This window comes from Oryctolagus cuniculus, chromosome 4 (assembly GCF_051225735.1).
Source record: "Oryctolagus cuniculus isolate XC-2025 breed Fujian yellow rabbit chromosome 4, ASM5122573v1, whole genome shotgun sequence".
Taxonomy (NCBI): Eukaryota; Metazoa; Chordata; class Mammalia; order Lagomorpha; family Leporidae; genus Oryctolagus; species Oryctolagus cuniculus.
The window spans coordinates 63,148,727-63,175,841 of record NC_142870.1 but is presented as its reverse complement, the minus strand read 5'-3'; the positions used below and the strand labels follow the sequence as shown (position 1 = coordinate 63,175,841).

The 27,115-nt window shown below is 37.8% G+C and overlaps 1 protein-coding gene across 12 annotated transcripts in view; it reads left to right on the top strand.

The window, feature by feature from the left end:
• Positions 1-26,730, top strand: part of CD47 (CD47 molecule) — a 51,327-nt gene extending 24,597 nt beyond the window's left edge. Inside the window, exons 3-12 of one of the 12 annotated variants that reach the window (XR_001794709.4) lie at positions 1,506-1,595; positions 13,053-13,160; positions 14,344-14,436; positions 16,020-16,112; positions 17,363-17,455; positions 18,873-18,919; positions 21,975-22,006; positions 23,327-23,351; positions 23,972-24,004; positions 26,486-26,730. Coding sequence is in view for 9 of the 12 variants with exons in the window: in XM_008266998.5 (XP_008265220.1) it covers positions 1,506-1,595; positions 13,053-13,160; positions 14,344-14,436; positions 16,020-16,112; positions 17,363-17,455; positions 21,975-22,006; positions 23,327-23,351; positions 23,972-24,004; positions 26,486-26,490 (572 nt within the window). In the remaining 3 variants the exon portion in view is untranslated. Of the gene's footprint in view, positions 1-1,505; positions 1,596-6,435; positions 7,838-13,052; positions 13,161-14,343; positions 14,437-16,019; positions 16,113-17,362; positions 17,456-18,872; positions 18,920-21,974; positions 22,016-23,326; positions 23,352-23,971; positions 24,005-26,485 lie in introns of those variants that run through there. The other 11 variants (XR_001794710.4, XM_008266998.5, XR_001794711.4 and 8 more) reach the window with 11 other exon arrangements.
• The last annotated feature ends 385 nt before the right edge of the window (positions 26,731-27,115 follow it).

The following is a 27,115-nucleotide window of genomic DNA, read 5'->3' as shown; positions in this document are numbered from 1 at the left end:
GTTGGAAATTAAGGTATTGATTCTGAATATCTAAAAATATCTGTATTGTGGTGGATATCTATAACCATAGAGTATCAAAAAAAGCATTTTGCACACACTCACTGAACTGTCTTATGACTGTAGTAACCTTCAAAAGCCAGTGTACTGAGTCTCTACCATGAACAGGGAAAAACACTAGATTCTGAAAAGCTAATGTATCTAAGTTAGGGTTTATAATGTTATATTCTGGGGATTAATGTAAGCATTTTACCAGGGTTTAACCTTACAAGCTTAACACAAGAAATATATGACTGTCGCTATTGAGTGAAAGACAGGAAGTTCCTCCCATGCAGGGCAGTGAGGGATTCCAGGGAATAGGTGAGTCCTGTTGACTTTGGAGGAATGCCAGTGCTGGCTGGGGAAGTATTCAGAAGTGCCCTTCAAACCGTCCAGCCTCCGCCACCACTGCAGGCAGACTTCAAAGCACTTTCAGGGCATATTGTTAGAGAAGAAATTTCATTACGAAAATTACGGTTCTATAGGTTTATAAGATGCAGTCACACTTAATTTCTCTAAAGTTTGCAACAATCCTATTTGAAGTTTTTATATCTCAGTGTCTTTTGTATGGGATGTATGGCAGTTATTTTCACCATATAAATAACATGCGGCCTACTTAATAACCAATTCTTTAACAACCTAAAGTCCTTCATGTTACTTAACATAGTAATGATCCTTTCAAAGCTTAATTCTCCTTGAGCAAGTTGTGTCTTGCAGATTCAGTACAGGGAAATCAGGGCTTCCCTAGCGCAGTGTTAGTCACAGTAGGGAGAGGGAACCTCGTGGTACAGCTTCCTCACTACGTCCGCTGAGTCAGTCTTTACAGGAAACCATCAGGGCTGTTGGAAGGCAAATTCTTGGCACTCTGCACAAACAGGTATTCAATATCGGAACACATCATAATAATTGGTAAGTGCCAAGTCCTTGAATAATTGGTAAGTGCCAAGTGCTTGAAGTCCTTTACAATAGTCACAAGCATCCTGCAATGTGTAGATGGCTGTGCTGCAGCCATTGAGGTCCCTGAAGAGCAGAGAGGTGTTTAACGTTACGCAGGTTTACGCGGATGGTAATTTAGAATTGAGTTTCAAGCCAGGGCAGGGTGGCCACAGAGCCCTGTTCTCAGCTACTGTGTTGTAGCACCTCCTTCCCTAAAATGTAGTTTAGGACAAATGTGTAGTTTAGGACAAAGAATAATGAACTGTAGCTTTTTGTTTCATAAATAAAATTTATTCTATGAGGATACTTCAAAAGGTTCACAGAAAATGGACTTCAAAGTTAAGTTTGTTCTGATGCAAAAAATTTTTGAAAGTAACTTTTGTGTGTGTATGTATATAAATTAAGACCATGGCTTTAGTGAACTATTTTTGTTTTACATCTCCACAATAAAATATGTTATAGTAAGCTGGCAGGATTTAAAGTGATTGTAGTATATATATATTAATTGTGTAATTTTTTTTCTTTCTCCTCAGTTTCATGGTTTTCTCCAAATGAAAATATTCTCATTGTTATTTTCCCAATTTTGGCTATACTTCTGTTCTGGGGACAGTTTGGCATTTTAAGTAAGTATTCCTATTTTTCATTTATGTTTTAATTATGAACCTTATTTCTAGGAGAAATTAACTTCAGTGATATTATTTAAACTGTATTAGGAAATATTACTGTGATAAATAAGAATATGCAATTTGAATATTAATCATTGTATAGGAGTATATCTATTGCCCCTCATATTTTTATATAGTTCCATTTGAATTCCCAAGAAGGTGGTTTTTTATTATTTTTTAAATCCCTTAAGAATCAATAGTGTAAATACTGGTAATACCTCCTTAAATTCATATATTTTAATATTTATCAAATGTTTATACACGTATTATGCCATTTAGAAAGCTGATAGTCACATACTACATCAATGTTTAGAGAGAATACTATACTCTGGAGCATAAAGATTCCCTTCTCTTTCTGTTCTCAGTTTGAATTCTTGTGTGTGTATGTTCACCCCTGGGAAAACCCAGTTTGAACTGTGTTGTATCATCCTCGCTGTGCAGATCTGTGGCCTAGCAGCCACAGGAGAGTTGTGTTCTTATCTTGCTTCCCTGTAATAATCGTGTACCCCAGCCTCTGAGGGCAGCTCTTGATGCTGTGTCAGATTTGGCACAAACAATACAGAGTTGTTATTATGAGCTAAATAGGTAATATGCATTCTAGTTTATGTTTACACTCAATATTTCCATGCTGGCTTGGTAAAGAAATTTCCTAAATTTGTGAAGTTCTGAGGAGCAGTTAAACATTTAAAATGTAAAGATTTATTCCTACTCTCCCCCATAGCACCTTGAAACAGTCATTGAAGACCAGTAAACATCTCTACAGGCAGGGAGTAAATAATGGTGATTTCGTTTATTCTGCAACCTTCAGTAAAATACCACAATGGATTGGCCTAATGTATACTTCATGAATCTTCTGGAAGCTTTTAACCATGTTGGCAGACTTTGGCATTAAGGGCTGTCATATGATTTGGGCAGGGTATAGCCTGTTTCTAAGTTCATGAAATTATTTCATGTTACTGTGATTTGTTAAATCTGTTTTGCTGGTAACAGCGTTATCATAAGGGACATTATTTTTAGTGTAATTGACCAAGAAGGAATCTGTTTACTATTAGCAACATTTTTATATAATAAGTTTTCCATTTTTTTTCTGATTTAAAATAGTAGTAGAGCCATCCTCATTATACATAGGGATTGGTTCCAGATCCCGTCTCAGATACCAATATCTGGGGATGCTCAAGTCTGTTATATAAAATGACATATTATTTACATGTAGGCTGAGCCTATCCTCTGATATGCTTTAAATCATCTCCAGATTGCACATAATATAATGTGAATGCTCTAAGTTGTTGATCTACTATATTGTTTTGGAATAACAATGAGGAAAAAGTCTGTACATGCTCAGTATAGATGCATTATTTTCAATTTTTCAGTTGATTGGATCAAGGATGTAGAATTCAGAGTTACAGAGGGACATTTGTGCATATCATTTTAGAATACCTGGTACAATACAGGAAGTTATAGCAAAAGAACAATTAAAATCATCTGGGGTCCCCAAACTAGAAGCGAACTATTGGTATTTCCTAGTGAATTTCCTGCTTCCCTTTCTGTCTTTTTCATTCATTTTTGTTATGTGTCTTTAAAAATAGAAGACATAAATTAATTCATGTAGTTTCTATACTTACACATCCTGATTTTCCCCCTGTGTCTTTAGAAATCTTGTTATAGCTGCCTGTGCTCTACTTTTATGGATGTTCTATAATTTACTTAACTCTCATCTTTGTGGATATTAGGGATGTTTCCAAATTTTTTGATACTATGAAAGTAACTCTGCTAAATATATGTAATCCTAGTAATGGCAGAGAAATCGTATGCCTCATGATACACCCTGCATAAATGTTCTCCAGAAACATTGTATCAACTGCTATTGCAGGTGAGAATACCTGATATCATTCTAAAATTATTCTAAAATCTTTGCTAATTTGATGAGTCAAAAAACATCCTTTTTTAGTTTTCATTTTTGTATTAGGATAATTTTTTTATGTTTATTTGAGAGGCAGTAAGAGATTGAAAGGGTCTGCTGGTTCACTGTGCAAATGCCCACAATGGCTATGCCTGCTTTGGGGGTTGAAGCAGAGAGGCAGGAATGCAGTCAAGGTCTCCCAAATGGGTAGCAGGAACTCGGTTACTTGAGACACTGCCGCTGCCTCCTAGGGTCCATGTTAGCAGGAAAGTGGAGTCAGGGGCTGCAGCCCAGTATTTAACCCAGGCTCCCTGAGATGGCACAGGTTGCTCAAGCATTTTAACTGCTAGGCCCAGTGCCTGCCCTTTGAACCAGTGCTGTTTACCACTACAAAGTACCTGCTCCAACATCCTGAATTTATTTTGAGAATTTCCTTTCCTTGAGGAATGAACATTTATGTGATAGACCACAGATTAGATGACATTGCTATTGACAGTGGAGAATGTTGACATGATTTGTTTGTTCTACGGTTAGCTATTGACAGGGTGCCTGGTTATGGCAAGGTACTGGGCTAAGTGCTTGAGATGTGGAGGTGAAGCACACGTCTCCCTGGCCATGCAGCACTCACATTTCAACCATTTCAGTGAGGGAGAAGTGTGTGTGTCTTTGTGTCCTGTGCCTTGTGTCACATCTTTAAGACAGTCATGGATCCTAATCTTCACTTTTCTTTTGGTGACTTTCAGAAGAGGTCTCCTGGTCTGGTGTGGATGTTCCACCAGACAGGAGAGCCCTTGTATTTTCCACCTGCTCAGTTACATGTTGGTTGGTTATGTTTCTGTATGTTACACCTGCGATGGTAACAATAGTTACAGAGAAAGGGAGAGACAGAGAGAGAGAGAGAGAGAGAGAGAGAGAGAGAGAGAAGATACCATCCAACTACTGGTTCACTCCCCCAAATGGCTGCAGCAACAGCCAGGGCTGGGCCAGGCTGAAGCCCGGATCCCAGAGCCTCTTCCCGGTCTCCCACGTGTGTGCAGGGGACCAAGCACTTGGGCCATCTGCCTTGGCTCTCCCAGGCACATCAGCAGGGAGCCAGATCAGAAGTGTAGCAGCCTCAGGCCAGCACCCACATAGAATACTGGTGTCACAGGTGGCAGCCAAACCAGCTATGCCACACCACCAGCCCCTATCATCTCCCTTTCTAAGTTTGTATTCGCTTCCAACATTTTATCTTATGCAGTCACTCTCAATATTATGAAATATCTCCAAGAGTTCTTTTTATCTGAAGTTTATGTTTTTGTTTGTTTGCCAGAGTCATTCCCTCTAGGGCATCTTCATTCCTGTTCCAGCTTCCTTACTGTCCCCTCAGTTGTGCCAGTAGGGTCACCTTCACTGAGTTCCTCTGGTTGCATCTTGAGAGCCTATTGCATAACAGTATGTCGACATTCCCACACTCACGGTTTCTTCCACTACTTCGTTTATGGTCTATTGGAATTTCTCATAGAGCATTCTGTCTCTTCATGCCTGTGGCTCTTTCATCTCTGTTGCCCACTTGCATCATTTTATTGTCTATCACAGACATTTATCACTGGGAGTCAGGGAGGTAACACAGCTGCGTGCTTTGCTGTCTGTCCATGAGTAACGCATGTACAGTGGCTAGTCACCAACAGGCTCCAAAGAAGTGATGTGATCGGTGCTGATCGTGATGCGCAGCTACCATGTACATGGCAATTTGTAGACTGAGGAGATAGCAATGAAATTCATACTTTGTGCCATTACTCAGCTAATATATTGTGAAGACTAAAATTTGAAGTGTTTGGGGGAACTTGTTTTGGGTAAACCGTGGTAGCTGGAATTCATGCATGTTAGAACTGTGCAAAATGTTTTGAACCCATTATGTTTTTTTTTTTACCTTTTATTTAATGAATATAAATTTCCAAAGTACAGAATATTGATTACAATGGCTTCCCCCCCATAACATCCCTCCAACCCGCAACCCTCCCCTTATCCACTCCCTCTCCCCTTCCATTCACATCAAGATTCATTTTCGATTCTCTTTATATACAGAAGATCAGTTTAGCATACATTAAGTAAGGATTTCAACAGTTTGCTCCCACACAGAAACATAAAGTGAAAAATACTGTTTGAGTACTAGTTATAGCATTAAATCTCAATGTACAGCACACTAAGGACAGAGATCCTACATGATGAGTAAGTGCACAGTGACTCCTGTTGTTGACTTAACAAATTGACACTCTTGTTTATGGCATCAGTAATCACCCTAGGCTCTTGTCATGAGCTGCCAAGGCTATGGAAGCCCCCTGAGTTCACCGACTCTGATCATTTTTAGACAAGGCCATGGTCAAAGTGGAAGTTCTCTCCTCCCTTCAGAGAAGGTACCTCCTTCTTTGATGACCCATTCTTTCCACTGGGATCTCACTCATGGAGATCTTTCATTTAGGTTTTTTTTTTTTTTTTTTTTTTCCCCAGAGTGTCTTGGCTTTCCATGCCTGAAATAGTCTCATGGGCATTTCAGCCGGATCCGCATGCCTTAAGGGCTGATTATGAGGCCAAAGTGCTGTTAGGAAATTTGCCATTCTATGGGTCTGCTGTGTATCTCACTTCCCATGTTGGATCATTCTCTCCCTTTTTTATTCTATCAGCTAGTATTTGCAGACACTATTCTTGTTTATGTGATCCCTTTGGTTCTTAGTCCTATCATTACGACCAATTGTGAATAGAAATTGATCACTGGGACTAGTACACATGCCACCTTGATGGGATTGAATTCGAATCCCCTGGTATGTTTCTAACTCTACTGTTTGAGGTAAGTCAGTTCAAGCATGTCCCGAATTGCACATCTCTTCCCTCTCTTATTCCCACTCTTATATTTAACAGCGATCACTTTTCAGTTAAGTTTCAGCACTTAAGAAGAATTGTGTATTGATTACAGTATTCAAAAAAAAGTAAAGAAAGAAATCTACCAACAACAGATGCTGGCAAGTATGTGGGGAAAAAGGGACACTAACCCACTGTTGGTGGGAATGCAAACTGGTAAGCCACTATGGAAGTCAGTCTGGAGATTCCTCAGAAACCTGAATATAACCCTACCATTCAACCCAGCCATCCCACTCCTTGGAATTTACCCAAAGGAAATTAAATTGGCAAACAAACAAGCTGTCTGCACATTAATGTTTATTGCAGCTCAATTCACAATAGCTAAGACCTGGAACCAACCTAAATGCCCATCAACAGTAGACTGGATAAAGAAATTATGGGACATGTGCTCTATCGAATACTATACAGCAGTCAAAAACAACGAAATCCGGTCATTTGCAACAAGATGGAGGAATCTGGAAAACATCATGCTGAGTGAATTAAGCCAGTCCCAAAGGGACAAATATCATATGTTCTCCCTGATCGGCCACAACTGAATGAGCAGCAAAGGGGAAACCTGTTGAAGTGAAATGGACACTATGAGAAACAGTGACTTGATCAGCTCTTGTCCTGACGGTTGATGTACAATGTAATACTTTATCCATTTTAGTATTTTCTCTTTGTTTTGTTCTAGTACTATTGGTTGAACTCTGTGATTAACACACAGTTATTTTTAGGTGTTTAAATTTAACTGAAAAGTGATCACTGTTAAATATAAGAGTAGGAATAAGCGAGGGAGGAGATGTACAATTTGGGACATGCCCAATTGAACTTGCCCGAAATGGTGGAGTTAGAAACATGCCAGGGGATCCCAATACAATCCCATCAAGGTGGCATGTACCAATGCCATCTCACTAGTCCAAGTGATCAATTTCAGTTCACAATTGATCACACTGATAGGTCTAAGAGTCAAAGGGATCACACAAACAAATCTAGTGTCTGCTGATGCTAGCTGATAGAATCAAAAAGGGAGAGAACAATCCATCATGGGAAGCGGGATACACAGTAGACTCTTAGAATGGCAGATGTCCTAAATAGCACTCTGGCCTCAGAATCAGACCTTAAGGCATTCGGATATGGCTGAAGAGCCCATGAGAGTATTTTAGGTAACTCATGACTAGAGCCTAGGGAGATTACTGATGCCATAAACAAGAGTGTCAAATTGTTAAGTCAACAACAGGAGTCACTGTGTACTTACTCCTCATGTGGGATCTGTCCTTAGTGTGTTGTCCAATGCGAAGTAATGCTATAACTAGTACTGAAACAGTATTTAACACTTTGTGTTTCTGTGTGGGTGTAAACTGATGAAATCTTTACTTAATATATACTGAATTGATCTTCTGTATATAAAGATAATTGAAAATGAATCTTGATGTGAATGGAATGGGAGAGGGAGCGGGAGATGGGAGGGTTGTGAGTGGGAGGGAAATTATGGGGGGGAAGCCATTGTAATCCATTAACTGTACTTTGAAAATTTATATTTACTAAATAAAAAATAAAAAAAATAAATTTCCTCTTTTGAAAAAAAAAAGAACTGTGCAAAATGAGGACTTCTATAATTTATTTCAGATTTGTGCATGTTTCATTTCCTTTTTTATTAATATAAAGAGAACAGGTTTCATGCATTTCATAGGTACAGTTCCAAGAAGACAACTACACTTCCCTTTCTCTCCTCCCCTTCCCCCAACCCACCTCCCACCCTCCCCTCTCTTCCTCTCATCAGTTTTTGCAAAGACATAATTTCAATCCACTCTATATTCACAGGCTTAATTCACCACTAACCATAATATTCAAAAAGTACAAAGTAGAAAGAGCACAGTTCCACAGCAGTATAAACAAGGGCTAAAAACAGCAATCATATCACCATGTCCATTTCATTCCCAAACATTTTTTTGTATTGTGTATTAACTAACGCATATCACAGAAAACATATTTGTCATTGTCATTTCCTTTTAAACTTTCTCATCCTTACTCAAGATTATTCCATATGGATTTTAGTTACTGTTCAGAGGGATTTGAGAGGCTGTTCCTGTAGTAAACATTGATGGAATTCAAGGAAAAAAATTCATCATAACAGCCTTGAGGTCCAACCAAGTCCCTGAGTTCCGATTTAAGGACTAGCTTGAGAGTGAAAATAGTCAACGAGAGCACGTTTTTAAAAAGTAATGAAACAGTTTCTTGATAGAAAAATCATTCTTAAGAAATGATGACATATACTAAATTATGCTAGGAAATGGATATCCAAAAAGATAAAATGACATAATATTATTGTAGTCATTCTGTGATCTGGTTGGTGACCCCTGATATAGGACTTTGTTCTTAAGTTTACTATGAATTGTTTGATAATCTTGAACTCCCTTTCTTGATCCTGTACACATAGTGATCACATTCTGTTATTAAATAATGTGGTTATGACCTGATTTTATTGGAGGAGGCACCAAACGCAGCTATAGCTCAGCATTTTACTCTTTTGTAGAAATGTAGTTGCTACTTACCTGACTCTTTCCAAATGCAGCCGTCCAACTGCCTATATGTACTGTGACATTGTGAGCTCTTCTACAAAGCCAGGGAAACTTTGAAATGGGGAAAAAGAAATGAGTCTGTTGGACATCCTTTTCTTTGATCTTTTATATTCTGAGCACTTATTACACAAAGCCTGGGCTCTTTTATTTCTAGGTCCTACAGACTTCAGATATGATGTCTAGTCAGTAATCACTTTCACAGAATCATTTTATTGAAGCAAGTTGGATAGTGTATGAAGTTTATTATGAAATTATTCTTCTTGCCTTCTAGCAAGTAACCAGCTTATAATTGGTATTAATATTCATTTTTCTCTAATGCCAGTTGCACAAAATTTGTTTGTGTGCATGAGTATTTTAAATGAATGTCTAAAAATTTTAAATAATAATTTAAATTTAAATAATTAAAAAATTTGCAATTCTAATTTCACTTGAAAAATCATTGGATGTATTTTATCCTTCATTGAATACGATACTGGTTTACAGCTCAACAGATTCTAAAATTAGCTTGCTAGAGTTATCAGAAAACAGTACTATAATACAAAAATCGAACACTTGTCTTACTTTATGGCTTATTAGTAATTTAGTATGCATTATATTTCACTGGTAAACCACCATGCCTCTCTACTCACTGATTGATCACTTGACTAGGGACTGTCTAAATGTCATGTTTTTGAGCAAACATTACATTCTTGGCTTTGGGAGTTTTGCTGGATGGTCTGCAGTCTGTGTGTGCCTATTGAGTGTATGACATACAGTCTTCACAGAATCATGACAACTTAGCATGGTAGATTCGATTTTATCCCCATGTTGACTTCATAATTTCAGCAGATTTCATCAGTGGCAACCTATATTCTGTCTTACATATGTGCTCTCTATCAGTTACAAGAGACTAGAAAACCCTGCTTTTGATTCATAATGTTAGCTGTTTGTTCAGTAGCTAGAGGGACAGGTTGTTGCTTTATTGCATGTTGAATTTGAAAGATGATACAAATAAATGATATTTCTTAGATCGGAGTAGATTCTCACCTTTTCTGTAGTGAGAGAAGAAGATCTGGGAATAACACCCTCACCCCTCCCACAAACCCCTTCTCAAGCACCCACCCTCACCTGTTGGGACATCAGGTCCTCAAGGAAGGCCTTGTGTTTGCGTCTTTGCTCACTGTTAGCTGTGTTAGTGATTGTTGCATAGCTACATAGTGTTGGGTCTGTTATCATTGCTTTAATCTACTTGTTCCTTAAATTGGACCAATAAAAAGGGCCTGGAACATTTTAGATACAAAGTAAGTATTTGTAGAACTAATGAATGAACCAATCTAACATGGTTCTAAGAACTAGCCTGCTATGTATAGTTATTTTATAGAAGATATGAAAGGGAAAATTTTAGAATTTCTAAATGTTTAACAAAAATGTTTTATTGTCCCCCTGATACATAGTATTCCTGTGCCAGGCAGCACTTACATTTTAAGTTTCTTGTTAAAAATGTAAATACCATTATTTTGCACGTTTTATTTTGTGTATTGATTTCAGTAGTTGTAGCTGAGGGGAATCTTTAAAAAGCATGCCGATTTTTAAAATTGCATAGCTTGGCTTCACAACCAACCAGAAAATCATACCAAGAAATTTGATAAGAGCCCGCTGTTAGGAACACAACAAATTGTGTTTATCTTAATGCTAAATATTTGGGGGAATAACTTGAATCTATTTTCTTGTTGCATTTCATGTTTTGATAAATTTAATAAATAAGGATAAATTCTCTTACAAAAGGACAAGAAATGATCATCAACCAAAGGTTGTCAAGCTTATCTCCAAGGCATCTTGCCCATTAGTTACACTGAGAAAGTTGACCACTGGGCTGACAACAAGCTATCTTCCCCACACTTGCTGTGGGACCTACTGAATCTTGGCCATTGTAAACAAAGAAAATGAGCCAAGGAAACTCTTTGTAAAGATTCACTTGAGAAAACATAGAAATAAATAAATCTTTTTAAAAAAATAAAACATAGAGATACTCTTTTATCACCTATGTTTACTTAAGTAGATCCCACTAATGTATTTGTCAGAAATGGTTGCTTAATTTAAGGAAAGGTTTAAGATAGCCTTGAAAATAATTAGTAGAGAACCAATCAACAGGAACTAAAGTGACCTCCAATGTATAGTGTACTTATTCTCAAATGAAAAGGGACATTTTATGATAAACACTGTCTGCAGCAGTGTTTTGTGGTGTTTTATTTTTGTTCCCGTCATTGACATTATTTTTTTCCTGTTTCTTCTATGTGTGAAGGGGTTGAATTTTATAGACCGTCCAAACTTTCGTTTTTGTTAAGAATGGCATGAGTCAGCCTTTTTTGCATGAAATGATAGTGTATTCTAGGGAAAATTCTTGTTGCTTGATCTTAGGAGCTCCTTTATGTTGTGCATTTTCGCTGGGAGAACCTCTTATGAAGGTTTGATTGATTGGGAGATACATTTGAAGCAGCCTCTATTCTGCAGGTCTTTGCAGAACTTTCAAACTCCGTTTAAATGATGATATACAGGGGATTAAAATGGAAAACAGGACATGTGTCTACAGAAAGTTTGTTTTCCTGTGTGGGTTCCTTTTGTGACCAATACAGTCAATTACGTTCCAGTCAGAATTGGAGCCTAGAAAAGCAGAAGCTGTGAGAACTCTGTGCTTCATGATAAAGAAGGGATCTGGCTGTGTAGTAGTCTTATAAATTCCAAGGCTGCTTGTAGCTAACTGACCCAGTAAACACTTGGAGCAGTTGCCTTAGGATGCTCTGTGATTTCATGGATTTCTCTCGTCTAACTCATGTAGATTTCAGTTAATCAGCTTAAGGATTGGTTATTACCTGCATCTCCTTTCAAGAGACTAAAATTAAGGTTATAACTGAAGTATGGATAGGTAGCAAATCAAAAAATCTTCAGGTGGCTGCAGTATATATATTTTTTATATTAAAATGTTATTTTTTTATTTTTTTAACATTTATTTAATGAATATAAATTTCCAAAGTACAGCTTATGGATTACAATGGCTTCCCCCCCCATAACTTCCCTCCCACTCACAACCATATATATTAAAATATACATTTTATCAAAGTCATTTTATTTATTGATTGATTTGAGTTTATTAATCTTATTTAATGTCTATTTAGTGAAAGAAAACTAAATGCTAAATAAATATGGTATTTTAAATATCTCTCCCTTTATGACAGCCATTCATTCATTACTGACATGGAGAATATTCATGTGTGGATGACATATAGCAGAATTCAGTCATACACTCTATTTCTTCTTGCTACTCAGAATACTTTTACATTGCAATTAGTCATGTCCTAGTGAAAATTAATTGTAATATTAATCAAAACAGAGAAGGTTGATACACAGTAAAGGAAATGATATTTTAGGCTTACCTATTATATAGTTTTTTCCCCAGGGAGAGTACTGGGTACTTAACAGTAGAACTAGTATCAGAAACAATAATATGTATAATGGATCCTGTTGAGTCTTGTGGTTTATTATTTTAAAATATTTTACTTGAAAACTGTAATCTTTTTTCCCTCCATCAGGATTTCACAAAGGTGTGATTGTACAAGTTCAATGTTTTTCAAAATGAAATACCTAGATTTATTAATTTGGCATAAAGTGGAGTGTAACCGATTTTTTCCTCATCAACATTATTTATGTCCATGTTGTGTTATCAATCTCGAGTGATTTTGCTTATCAAAGCACATTGGCAGTGTCTGAAAGACATTCTGATTGACATCTGTAACACAGAGCAGCCCCCAAAGATAGATCTAGCCCACAAAGCTAATAGTGCCTCAGTTGAGAAAGCCCATTGTATATATAACTTTATTCTTTCAACTTTAGGTGAACAAAATGTACATTCAGCATCCATATTTATACTGTCGTGACCCTTCATAGCATATGATTTGATAAGTTGTTGCTCAGAAATTATTTATGTATAATGAGTTTTCAGTTTGTCTCTGCCCTCTTATCAGTTTCAAAAACGGCTTCACTTGTGATTGACGTCATAAAACTCTTTGTTTTGTTTTTAAGCACTTAAGTATAAATCCAATCGTACGAACAAGAAAATTATTCTTTTGCTTATTGCTGGCCTGCTACTCACCGTAATTGTCATTGTTGGAGCCATCCTTTTTGTCCCAGGTAAGATGTGCAGTAACTGTGAGGGAATGCAGGGTGTAAAAGAAGGGATTCCAAGGGGGTGTTGTATTTGGTAGGGCTGTAACAAATTATGGCAAACTGGGTGGTTTAAAATAGCAGAAATTCTCTTGCCACTCTGGAGGCAATAAACCTGAAATCAGGATGCCATCCGAAGCACACTCCCTCTCCAGGCTGTAGGAGAGAATCCATTCCTAGTCTCATCTGGCTTCTGGTGTCTCCCAGCAGTCCTTGGCATTCTTCTTTTGTGGCAGTGTAACTCCAGTCTCTTTCAGTGAGGTCGAAGTGCCTCCTCACCTCCTCTGTGTCATTTTCCTGTGTCTGTGTCAATTCTTCCTCTGCTTCTCTGTTACATGCACACTTACTGCAATTAGGGCTCACCAATAGAATCCTGGATAAGCTCCTCTGTTCAGAATTCCATAATCCTATCTGGTGCCATATAATACAGTATTCCTTTCCTATGCAAGGTACTTTTACTACAGGATCAAGAGTGGGAATATCTTTGGCGCCGTCATTAGACCCACAAAGGCAGGTTTCATGGGCCAAGACACAGAAGTGGGAATGAAGACTGAAGTGGCAGTGGCATTTGGGAAATGGGAGTGTGAGTGGGAAGTCAGGGTTTGTAGAACGTGGAAAGAAACAAAGACAGACTCGTACTCAGAGTGGTTGATGAAGGAATGTCACTGTTGCTTTATGTGAAAAATGCAATATTGGTGAATGTTGAACAACACAAATTTGGCAGTTCTATTCCACCTCTGAAATTAGTGAGGGCATGGGAAGGAAGGGAATTATTGCAGAAGATAACTTGAAAGAGCAATTAACCGGACTTTGGATCAGACTGAACATAGCAAATGAAGGAATGCTGAAAGGTGACTACAGGTTTCTCATCTAGAATTCTGTAAAGGAACTAAGAACAAGGTAGAACCGATGTGAAGTTGTAACGTGTTGAGGCTTAAATTTTGAGATTTATGTATCTTAAGTTTAATTTTAAATAACCAAATGTACACACTCATTTTGTGTGAAAGTTTGGGGAAACATCTTTAAACCTTTCACCGTATTTTAAGAGTAGCTTTGAGATTATAATGCAGTAAATATATTAAATACTTTAACTTCCTGAAAAGGAGGAAATATGTAGGAAAATATTTTAAGTGCTTTCATTTATTAACAGGTGAATATTCAATAAAGAATGCTTCTGGACTTGGTTTCATTGTAATTTCTACAGGGATATTAATATCACTTCAGTATAATGTGTTTATGACAGGTAGGTATTATTCCAGTGTAATTTTTCCTACCTTTTTCATTTATAAGAAAGCAATTTTGTTGAAAACATTCTTGTATTATTTCACAACTCTGTAAAGCTGTTTTACTGAAAAGATTTCCAGGGACAGGCATTTAATCTGTCAGTTAAGATGCCCACATCCCACGTTAGAGCACCTGGGTTTGAGTCCAAGCTCTACACCTGAATCTGGCTTCCTGCTAATTGAAACCTTGGGAAGTAGCAGTTGGTGGCTCAAATGACTGGGTTCCTGCCACTCACCTGGGAGACTGGATTGCGTTCTGGATTCCCAACTTTGACCTCAGCCATTACTGCATGTGAGCAGTGACCTGGCAGATGGGAGCATTTTCTCTGTCTCTCTCTCTCTCTCTCTCTCTCTTTTTCTCTCTTTCTCTCTCTCTCTGTCTCAAATATATAAATACAAATTTGGGGGGAAAAATCCTCCATGCCACTCTTAGAGGTTATTTGAAGATTAAGATCTTTAAGTCATTGAATTATTTTGTAAGACATCATTTTCATATGTGTTTGATGCCAGTCAGAAAAAAAATTATTGAAGATTTATATATTTGATAGGCAGAGTGATGGGGAGAGAAAGAAACAAACATATCTTCCATCCGCTAGTTCACTCCCCAAATGCCTACAAGAGCTGAGGAGGGTTGAGCCAGGCCAAAGCAGGGTCCAGAAAGTTCATCCTGGTCTCCCACATAGGTGGCAGGAACCCAAGTACTGAGGCCGTCATGTGCTGTACAGAGTAGCCAGGACTCAAACCAGAGTCTTAAATATGGGATGCGGGCATGTCAAGTGGCAGCTTAACACACTGTGCCACAAGTCCTGCCCCCAGTCAGCAATATTTAAAATTTTATTATATAATTTCTTAAAGATTATATTAATCTTCTGATTTCAGTTTTTGATCTTTAAGTAGATGTTAAACACATCCTTTCTGTTTATTTGCTAAACATCTACATTAAAAAGACTAGTTCTACAAAATGGAGTTATTAATTATAAATAGAAAAGTAATTTTTTAGTTGTGAACCTTGACAGTGTAGTTTTGAAAGACAATGTGGAGATACTAACTATAATCAATATAATTTTCTTTCCATTTCAAGACTAAACCACTGAGCTATTTTCATTATTGTTAAAAGAGTTAGATTTAACCCTCAGTCTTCCAGCCTTCTCTGGTTTACCATACATTAGAGAGGTAGCAATTTACTACAAAAGCACAAGTGCACAAGGAGGAGGTCACTTGTTTGCATAGTGGTTTTATCCCCCAGAGCAGTTTTGTGTGCATGTGGAGAAGCCATGCATAATAGCCATTTTGTAAAATGCACAAGTGTGGTAAAAGCAGCATTGTCCTAAGATTTTGAGTAGAAATTACCCAGACCAGCTCATCTGAATGACAGTAGAAAGCTGCTGACTGTGTCACTCTAGAGCTGACTTTTGTGTGGAAGTGTCAGAACTCCACAGTCAGCCTGTCATCATAGGATGATGATATTCCTGATTGCTACAAGGAGGAGTGATTGCTTCTGAATACTCAGCCTGCTTCTGTTGTATCCTTTTCCTTCCTGCAGCTTTTGGGATGACCTCCTTCACTGTTGCCATATTGATCACTCAGGTGCTGGGCTACGTCCTCGCAGTGGTTGGACTGTGTCTCTGTATCATGGGTAAGGGTTCATCCATTGTAGTCTGGTTTTGGATTTCTCTTAGGCAGAGCTCTTTTGCTTTCTTTCTTTTTAAAAAATACACAGATTTATTTTTTGGAGAAGTCTTAGGTTTACAGCAAAATTGAATGGAAAGTACCGAGTTTCCTTTTACCCGCAGCCCTTTAGTATATACCTTACATAGCCACAGTCTCTGTCAACATCCCCACCAGAGTGGAACCAGCAGTGACACCTCATTATCACCCACAGTTCATAGTTGGCATTATGGTTCACTCTTGGTGTAATACATTCTATGGGTATGGCAGATGTATCATGACATGTACTCACTATTGTAGTATTGATACAGAACAGTTTCCCTACCCTAGAAGTGCCTCCTGTTCTACCTGTTCATCCTTCCTTCTCCCCAAATCTTAGCAACAGTAATGTTTTCATTATCTTTGTAGTCTGCATTTTCCAGAATGTCTTATAGCTGGAATATGCAGTATGTAGCCTTTTTAGATTGACTTCAAGTTTCCTCCATGTCCTTGACTGTATAGTGCTGTATAACATTCCAGTGTGTGGATATGCCACAGTTTGTTTATGCATTTACCTGCTGAGGGATATCTTGATTGCCTTTAATTTTTTGTGACTAAGAATGAAGCTCTTATAAACATCCCTGTGCATGTTTTTTGCTCTCAATTCCATCAAGGAGTACCAACTGTAGGGTTGTATGTTAAGGTTACATTTAAGTGTGTAACAAACTGCCAAACTCTCTGTCAACAGGACTGTACTATTCCACATTACTGCCAGCAATAAATGAGAGTTCCTGTTTCTCCGCATAATTGCCAGCATTTGCTGCTGTGAGCTTCTCTTTTTTAGCTCTCGTTTTTCTCCCAGTGAGAGTAGTGGTTTCCATGTTGCGACAGTAAGGCTGGCTGTATGTTGCTTGTGAGCTCATTGTTTTGACAGCCAGACAACTATATCTATGTTTGTGGAATAACTTTTGAAATGACCATGCTCTAATTGGTTGGAGGCTTAGACTTTACACACAGCTTTCCTTTAGTTTTGATGTTGTAAGGTAACTGTCATGCATTCGTAGCAAGATTTGGAGTCGTTTTACTGACTGAATTAATAACCAGTATGCACAGGTAATTTTTGCTTCTTGATCATTAGAAAAAGAATCGCTTGCCTTGAAACTTGATATTGTTGATTCTTTTTAAAGGTTCGGTTGTTTTGTATTTATTTCTAATAGAAAATTTCATTTGTTTTTACAGCCTGTGTCCCAGTGCATGGCCCTCTTCTGATTTCAGGTTTGGGTATCATAGCTCTAGCAGAATTACTTGGACTAGTTTATATGAAATTTGTGGGTAAGTCAATCTTATTTTTGTTAGCCCATGCCAAGAGTCTTATATATATAACTTAGAAAATGCTTTTCTTTTTTAAATTTATTTATTTTTATTTTTTTATTTTTTTTAATTTTTTTTGACAGGCAGAGTGGACAGTGAGAAAGAGAGACAGAGAGAAAGGTCTTCCTTTGCCGTTGGTTCATCCTCCAGTGGCCGCCGCAGCCGGCACACTGCGTTGATCCGATGGCAGGAGCCAGGTGCTTCTCCTGGTCTCCCATGGGGTGCAGGGCCCAAGCACCTGGGCCATCCTCCACTGCACTCCCTGGCCACAGCAGAGAGCTGGCCTGGAAGAGGAGCAACCGGGTCAGAATCCAGCGCCCAGACCGGGACTAGAACCCGGTGTGCCGGCGCCACAAGGTGGAGGATTAGCCTAGTGAGCCGCGGTGCCGGCCTGTAAATGCTTTTCATTGGTTCTTCTAGCTTAGGACAAAAGAATATATTGATAACTCCAAAAATGAGAGCATACAATTGGAATGATTTGGGGGTTATTAAAGAAATAATGAAAAGTTTGTATTATAAACTTTTTAAAAATGATTATTATTAAACTGTGTAGGTTTTTTATACTGTGTAAAAGGATACATTTAAATGAATACGAAATAATTTTTAGTTGTCCCGTTGTTTCTATGGTAGAGCTTTTGAAGAGACCTGTTTGTCATTTGTGTCACTTGTTTGTCAGTTGCTATTCCTCTTGCACACTGTTTAGACATGGATACCCCTAAGGAAATAGGAATTGAAATTCAAAATCTATCAATTTTGTTAATGGTGAAGGACAAGTGACCTTCAGCATATGACTTTCAAACATTTTAGTTAAAACCTATATAATAAAAGCATTAAGTTTTAAAATTTACTGTTTTACTATCTTAAAATCAATTCCTAGCAAGTGAGGAATGAGTTTCATTGTTTCTAACCTTTGCGTTTAATCTTACCAATTTCAAATGACAGGACTTTCCATAAATCCTTGTTTAACCTGGGTCTCCCCCATGGTTGGCAGGGACCTAAGTATGTGGATTGTCCTCCCTTATTTCCCGTGCTTCCCCATGCCTCCCATATCCGCAAAGAAGAGTTGCCTTCAGGTCTGGCTTTGCTGCCTGCAGTCGGCCTAGGCATTGTAATAGCTGCACCCCCCTTGACCTCACTTTCCCTCCTTCTCTGTGACTTAAGACCCGAAGAAGCCTGTGAAAGCATGTAATTACAAATGTCACTGCTATCCATTGAAATGAAAATGAAAGTGGAATCCCTGCAGGTACCCCAAATTAGTTTTTCTTTATCATAGTTTAACATGAAGTGCACTCTAAGTAAGTTTAGAATTTGGTACAGTTTTACTTACATTTTGAGAATATTCTAAATTAACTTTTCACATCAACTTATCTAATGCCAGAGTTGAGAGAGACACCTTCGGTCAGTTGAAAGGCAAGAAGAGACAAGGTACAAGAAAGTTGCTCTTTAGAAAATGTACTAGAATAGAAAAAATGATGTGTTTTGTTTTTATAATCTGATGATACAAATCTGAATATGTCTAACATTAGGGCTGCAAATTTGAGTGCTTGTCTCAGGAAGTAAAAATTGTAAATGTTTTCAAGATAATTTTCTTTTACTACACATGCTCTGTTTTTGAAAAGCCTAATGATTGTGTCCTTATTTAAATGCAATGAAATCCTTATAATTAAAAAAAAAATCTCAAATACTCTTTTTAGGTATGTGTTAATGTTTGAAGATTTTATCTTTTATCATTTTCATTGTTTCAAAGTTTAAATTTGCAGCCTTAATTGTTATTTTAAAGAGTAGGATTTTGATTTTTACTTTTTATAGCCATCTCTTAACTATACTGGATTTTTTTTCTTTTTACTGGGAGCATTTTAATTTTAAAAAATAAGAGGCTAGGCACAATGATTTAAATGTGACAGCAGACAAAAGCTTAAAAGGAGCTGACAAACTTACTGAACTTGGGCTTGTTGTTTTGTATGGAGTGTTTATATCCATTATTTATAAGGATCAATAGGTGTTCATTTTTAAGAACTATCACCAGGTAGTTCAGTATAAGGGCATATAATAGTGTTTTGATACAAACCAGCATAGTAGTGATCACAGCCATGTTTACCACATCTCAGGGATGCAGGTATAGAATATAATATAGCAGAACAGAAATATAGAGATGCCTTCCTCTCTCTCCTCTCCCCCTCCTCCTTTCTCTCTCTCTCTCCGCCTTCCCCTCCCCTTCCTCCCCTATATATATATATATATATATATATATACATATATATATATATGTAAATCCAAAGATCTCTTCTTGCCCACTGTTTACGAGAAGTAAATCTACGATCACTATATAAAGCATTATTGAAAAATTCAAAACCTTGAAATACATTTATAGCATGTGGTCAAGTATTACAGGGAAGAGAAAGGATTGCAAGTAAGCACATATGGATTGCTTCAGGCTTTTGATTAAAAAACATTATGGTTGCCAGTGTCTTTGGCCCTGGTTCCAGCAGATCCATCATAATCATCAGTTGGTTACATGGGTTGTAGCCCTTCTGGACAGGACTAACTCAGGTGAAACTGCCTTCTGCACAGTTTAGTTTTCTATCACTAGAGGGATCACAGCTGACCGTGATCGCTGTTCATAGATCTCTTGTTTCAGAATAAGCTAGCCAAATGCAACATTCATTGAACCTGAGAATTAGAACATAGAAACTGTCCTTTAAATGTTATTAGGAAACAAAGGGGAGTTACTTGGCTGTTCTTGATAGTAACTGTGATAAATAAATTTATGAGATCAAAAATATAACTGTAAAATCTTATCTCTGACAGTTTATATTACCCATCAGAAATGTAGATAGCTGTCTAGTTCTCCTTTTCCTTTGTTGATCTTGACACTGATACTGGTTTGTTTGAAGTAAGCTGTATATACATGTAACCATGTTGGTGGTCCCAATGAAGTTCTCTAATTCCACTTGGTTTATTGGGGAGACTGCTAAATGTGAGGGCATGTATTCCCAGCTCTTTTTACTCCACACTGGTTTGGATGTGAGGAACAAACTACCCTCCAAGTACCTCCACTGTAAGAGAAGTTAATTAAAAGCTCCACACAACATCAACAGAGACAGAGATCTCATGAGAGAAGAGTTTGTAGCTCAGCGACTGGAAGGATCTGATACATCCCGCATCATGTTGTCTGCTCAGCAACCCAAGTTGGTTGATGCCCTTTCACTGGCCGTGGTTACCAAGTTCTTCTTTGTTTGCTGTCAGCCAGCTCACTCTCTCCTTTACCACTCAGCTTTAATCCTGTCCATGTCTTCTCACTGATAGCATTTCTTACCTGTAGCTCTGCACTGTGAATTTTGCTTGCTGAGTTTCTCTCTGTTTCTTTTTCCCCTTTGCTTCCCAGCACCAACTTTGCTAGTCGTTTTTGTGTTTCCTTAAAATTGCAATGGTGGGGAGAAGTACCAGGTAGATCAGTTGTCAGTCTTCCATTTCAGAGACCCTTATCAGTTTCTGGCTGTGGAGTGCATAATTGGCTGATGTTGGCTCAGAACCCACTCTGTCCTTAGCCTAGGAAGCTTGATAGTGTTGAGATTGGAAATGGTAGTAAGTAAATAACAAGGACCAGGAAACCTGCCTTGATCTGTTAATAAGCAAACCCATGCTGTCATCCAGCTCAGGTTACAGTGGACCTGACTACGTGTCCAGCAGGATCACCCTCTTACTGAGCGATTCCATCAGTGCTTTTCAACCTGTAAGACTGATTCTGTCTTCAGGACTGCCTTTAGCTGCCCTGGGGCCTCCTTACTTAGTTTTTATAAGAAGTTGTTTCTTCTTTACTTCCTAGCTACAATAATTCTTTTTCCTGTGTCACTTTCTTCATGCCTTTATTCCTTCATCTTAGTCAACTAATCCATTCAGAGGCAGCATTCAGAAGGACAACTCAAAAAGATAAGGAGTAGTATACAGAGGAGGGCATGATTAAGGCTATAATTGGCAGCAGCTGGTTATAATTAGAAAACTCTTTAAACTCAGAGGGATCTGGATATTTTCTCTAGTTTGCTAGCTATCTGGAGCTTTGAAAACTGCAAAGAAGCAGGGGCAACTGGGCTACAAGGCACAAGAACAGTGAACCTCAGCCTGCCCACAGTTCTGGCTTGCCAGAGTAGGGAGTGATGGAGAGAGCCCATGATAAGGGTGAGTAGATGACAGCATTTTTCCACCAAGCAGTGTAAAAAGTAGCTTATTTGGGGGACAGGTGGCATGCACAAACATAAGACTGTGTGTGTTTATTATTGGCTATAGGTAGGTTATTTGTTTAATTTGCATACAATCAAAAATATTCCATTTTTTAATAGACTGTCAAAGCTGGAACTTTTTTCATTGAAGGCTCTGATACCTCTGATTTTAGCCCTGAACATTTTATCTTAAAATTAAGCATATATTGTCTGAATTTATTTTACTTGTTAAATTTATATTCTTATTGTCTTATTTATATCAGCTTCCAATCAAAAGACTATACAACCTCCCAGGGTAAGTTAAAGTTTAATAAATGAATTGGGAATTTTCACTAGACAGGTTAGACTGAGGAATAGTAATTGGAATATTGAGCTCTAGTGCTCTTTAGTGTAATATCAAATAAGATAATGTTGAATTCATTTCACAGTGTTTGCATGAATGGGTCAAGTTCTGCTTTTAAAGATCTGTTTGATCATTTTAGTATAAATGGGATCGGATAATTGATTCCTTAAGATTACGTTGACTTATCACATGCAGAATGGCAAAGTTTGTGGGTAGAAATACTGGTTATTAACTCTGATCAGTAGGAAGCAAATTCCAATATTTTGCCTTACCTTCTGGATCCACTGGATGTGCACACACAGAATAATTTCAGGCTTAAAAATATGAAGACAAATCTATATTAAATTGACATCAATAAAAATTATAATCTTTAAAATAAATGTAAATAAGGTTGACAGATACCTGTTCTGAGATATAATTCATTGGCCTCTTCTTCCCTCTTATATACATTTTTCTTCTCAAAAACCTGTACTGCCCATTTCACTGTACCTTGGATACCTTAATAAGCTATCTGAGAAAATTCCAGGAAAAGGACCATGTATCATGGTGATGGACTCAAGAGCTGGTTGGTAGAAATAAGATCTGGAAGGGACCATCTTGCACTCTGCTTCCTATGAAGGACTGATGATTGATCTTAGTGGAAGCTTTAGAGAATACCCTGGCTATGGCAGGAAGTGGAAGTTACATGGTACCCTGGCTATGGCAGGAAGTGAAAGTTAATGGGCTCCCAAGTCTGGCAGACCTCAACAGACAGGCCGCGAGAGCAGGCTGGGGCAAGCTGTGCTGCTCTCACCACAGGATTTATTCTGGAAGGGCTGGTGCTAAAGCTGGCAGCTTTAAAATGCTTTTTAGAGATAATCCATCCTTTGGGCCTATATATCCTACCACATATTCTTTCCCAGTGACTGAGTTGAATTTGCATAACTTGAAGCTTACTGTCTTGCTCCTATCTCTTGTTTAACTATTATTTATTCTGTCATTGCTATTTATGATTGCACTTCATTAATTTTTTAGAAGCTTGGATTTCTTGAACTGAGACAGGCAGGGTATGATGGGAAATTCTGTATAGAGAGTATTAAAGGGATAATACACATTATAAAAATATTAACTAGATTTCACAAGCTTTTCTTTAGCCTCTAATGCCTTATTTTGTTTTTTGACTAAAGAATGCTCTGTGTATCATATTGTTTAAACGTTAGCATATGTAAGTTTTAGTGTAAATGGATATTAATAAGTTATATTTTTAGTTAATATGTTTTAAATATTTTCCAGAAAGCTGTAGAGGAACCACTTAATGGTATGTGGCTATTACATACTTGTATATTCTCTTGACCCATTAGCAGATTATAATTGGAATTGGCTCAAAGGAGTTAGACTGCCCCATCTATGCCTTAGGAAGAATTTTGTTCTCTCTTGCCTTGAGACCTCTCTTTTTCTTGATTATTCATCAAGAATTGGGAGTATTGCTTTTGTGCTATTCACATACCTGGGAAAAATGTACCATCTGTGTCTCTCAGGTAGTTGCTTCCCTTAGACAAGTGACAGAATTTGGGCAAGGGGACCCTTGCCCCTTTATATTGGCCAGGATTCAGCCCAACAGTCCTCCGGAGAGAAGAATCTCAGTTACCTCCCATTTCTGATGCTTAAATTTCAGGAAGACTGTCCTCATGGAGTGAGACCAAAAATGTCTCAGTTTCTTTGTATATAAATCTGTCTGTATTCCTGAGTCTGTTCCCTTTGTGGATGGATATTGTGGGTGATTCACACAAAAGCTTTGTAATAATGTGACAGCCTTAAAATTAATTTGTCTGTATAGTTGTGGAATAGTTGGCATGATATTACTGCATATTTGTTTATATGTGATTTCTAATTATGGAACCTTACTAATTGCCTGCTTGCTTTGTTACTAACCCTTAGCATTTAAAGAATCAAAAGGAATGATGAATGATGGTAAGTATAAAATGTGTCTACAATTACAGATTGGTTAGAATATGGGCATCAAAAAGAAATGAACAAGTTTCTTGAAAGTGTGACTTTTTTTTTAATAAAAAAACACTGTCAAATCATAAAGATCCACATATCTTGATATTTACATTTAAGTCAACTTTGCTAAAAATTGCAAAACTACTTTAGAAGCTGTAGGATGTCATTAAGCAGATTCTCCAGTCCTTTGGCTAATAGGAAAGAGAAATTATCACTGTTTGTAAAACACTCTTCAGATTCAGTGTCTGGTGATTGTAGATGCTTTGTACTAGGTACATAGATAATGTGGCACAACTCTATCATTTTGACAGTTTCTTTTGTGCATTTGTTGGTAATTTTGTTGCATTTAACCCATACAAACTTAATATCTCTGCTTTTTCAAGCAGGAACATGATTGTTACCTTTTGGGAGAAGATTAAAAAGACAGATATTTAGTCACCCCAACTTTTGCTACATTTTTCTTTTTTGGAACTCTGGGCTAATAATAACTTCGAATCTTTATTGAGTATATCAAAGACATGTTTGCTAAGACTTAAAGATAAATCAGTCTGAGATATCGAGTGCTATAGACAAGTCATTTTGATTTTACCTTAACGTGCTAATGATTCTTTAGTTCTGTTGGCTTTTAGTAATGTGTTTATGTTATCATATGATCAAAACATTTCTTCACACCTCTGATATTTACAGTCCTCCCTGAGCATGTAAATAGTTTTGCTTTGTCTTTTGCTGTTTTAAAGTCTGTGACCTTCCTGCTCCCCACCATAACAAAGCAAAGCATTCAACGTACTATCTTAATTATATTATTCCATTACTTGAGTGTGGTGGATTTTGACATTAAATTGATGTCCATATATTAGTGAACTAAGTTTAAAATGCTTAGGCTTTTGTTTATTGAGTCACAAATTTTTCTCACTTTTGTAGGTCTGGGTCACAGCCTTTACAAGCATGCTTTGTATGCAAGACACTCCCTCCTAAAATAAATTGTAGTTAGTAGGAATAAAAATGGACGTTAAAAAAAAAAAAACAACTCTGGTATCTGGAATTGGTATGGTTTGTTTATGTCTACATTGTGGTGTCCTGTTTTTTAATTTCTTTTCCTACTGTGGTGGTATTCTCCTGTAGTTGTATGAAGAAACTAAATTTTCTTTGTTTTTAGAAAACCAGTGTAAACCTTGAGTTGGGTGCCTCTTTGTTACATGCCTTTGGTTTTTTGTTGTTGTTTTGTTGTTGTTTTGTTTCTGAACCACTGCATCAGGAGAGAGTATGAAGCCTTTTTGTTCTGAATATTTTCTTTGCAGTTCTTGAAATCTATGATGACCTTTGTAATTTCCCTTAATTTTGCTAATTTTAGCTCATCAAACTTTTTTTCACCTATCTCTTTTATGGGCTCTTCCTACTGATGTACAAGGTGCTTTCCTGGGTATTCTAGTCAGTACCATTTCCTCTTTCAGGTTTTTTCACTGCGATTTGCTTGAAAAATCAATATCTCTTGGTTTTTTCAGAAAACAGAGATGATCAGACTGTTAATTTTTGTTTGGCATTAACCTTTTACTTACTGAAACTAGACTAAGGATTTACCTGGTTCCTGTCTCTGACCTTTGCAGATCTATTGTCTTTATTTTTAGATACTAGGTATCTGAAGCAATTCCAAATTTTTTAAATGCCTCAACTTCTATTTTGAAGCTCCCTCTTAAGTTTTAAAGATTTTTGAGTGTACAGTTAAAAAGAAATTTTGTGATCTCATTTGAGAGAGATATAGAGAGAGTGAACTCTCATCTGCTGATTCACTCTTCAGAGGCCCACAGCAACTAAGGCTAGGACAGACTGAAGCCAGGAGCTAAGAACTCAATCCAGGTCTACCACAAGGGTGGCAGGAACCCAATTATTTGAGCCATCTCCACTGCCTCCCAGGATCTGTGTTAGCAGGAAGCTGATTAGGAGCTGGATCTGGGTATCAACCCTAGGCTTGGGATACAGGATTGATGTCTTACCCATTAGGCCAAATGCCTCCATGCTGTACCCTCTATTTCTTTCTTTAAAAAAAAAAAGATTTATTTATTTACTTGAAAGAGCAATAGAGAGAGAGAGAGAGAGAGAGAAAGATTGATCTTCCATTCACTGATCTACTCCCCTGATGTTCTCAACAGGCAGGACTAGGCCAAGCCAAAGTCAGGAGCCAAGAATTCCAGCCTGGTCTCCCACGTGGGTGCCAGGGGCCAAAGTACTTGGACCACCTTGCACTGCTTTCCCAGGCACATTAGCAGGAAACTGGATCAGAAGCGAAGTGGTTGGGACTCAAACTGATACTCCGATATGGAACACCAGCAACAGAGGCTGCAGCCTAACGCGCTGTACCACAATGCTGGCTCTCAGTTTCTTAATAAATATAAAATGCACACAAATGGTGGTTATAAATAGTGATTATATATCTGTTTTTCAACTTTCCAGAATAACTGAAATGAAGTGATGGACTCCGATTTGGAGAGCGGAAGACGTGAAAGGAATACACTTGTGTTTATGCACCATGGCCTTGATGATTCACTCTTGTGGAGAAGAAAACAAGTAACTGGTTTTCATCTATGGGAGAACATAAGTCATTGACCCTTAAGTGATTGTTACAGTTAAGTTTTTATTCAAAGCAGCTGTAATTTAGTTAATAAAAGAACCATGATTTGTGTTGTGTGCCCGATTGAGATGCAGTTTTCTACTGTTGTTTTTATCCAATTAAGGGCGTTAAGTTGAGGGGGCAACTTCCAAGAATGATGCCTTTCAGACTGATGCCTCCTGGCTCTTGGCTAAGTGGGTTCTGACTGAGAGTTCCCAAGCACTAACCTCGTGGTTCCCCGGGGATCTCTATGAAAAACAGTGGCTTCCATCAAACCCCAGCGAAACTCAGGTTCACAGCAGCTTTGTTAGTTACGGTGTCAGCTGAATGAAGTGCCTGCCACTTCTGGGTCAAGGGGTTGGTGAACTCAGTACAGACGAGCATTTGGTGGGGACCACCTCATAGGCCACCTGCGTGGGACGGGGTACTGAGGAGGGCAGTGGTCTTCATTCTTGGGGGTTGCCATTCACACA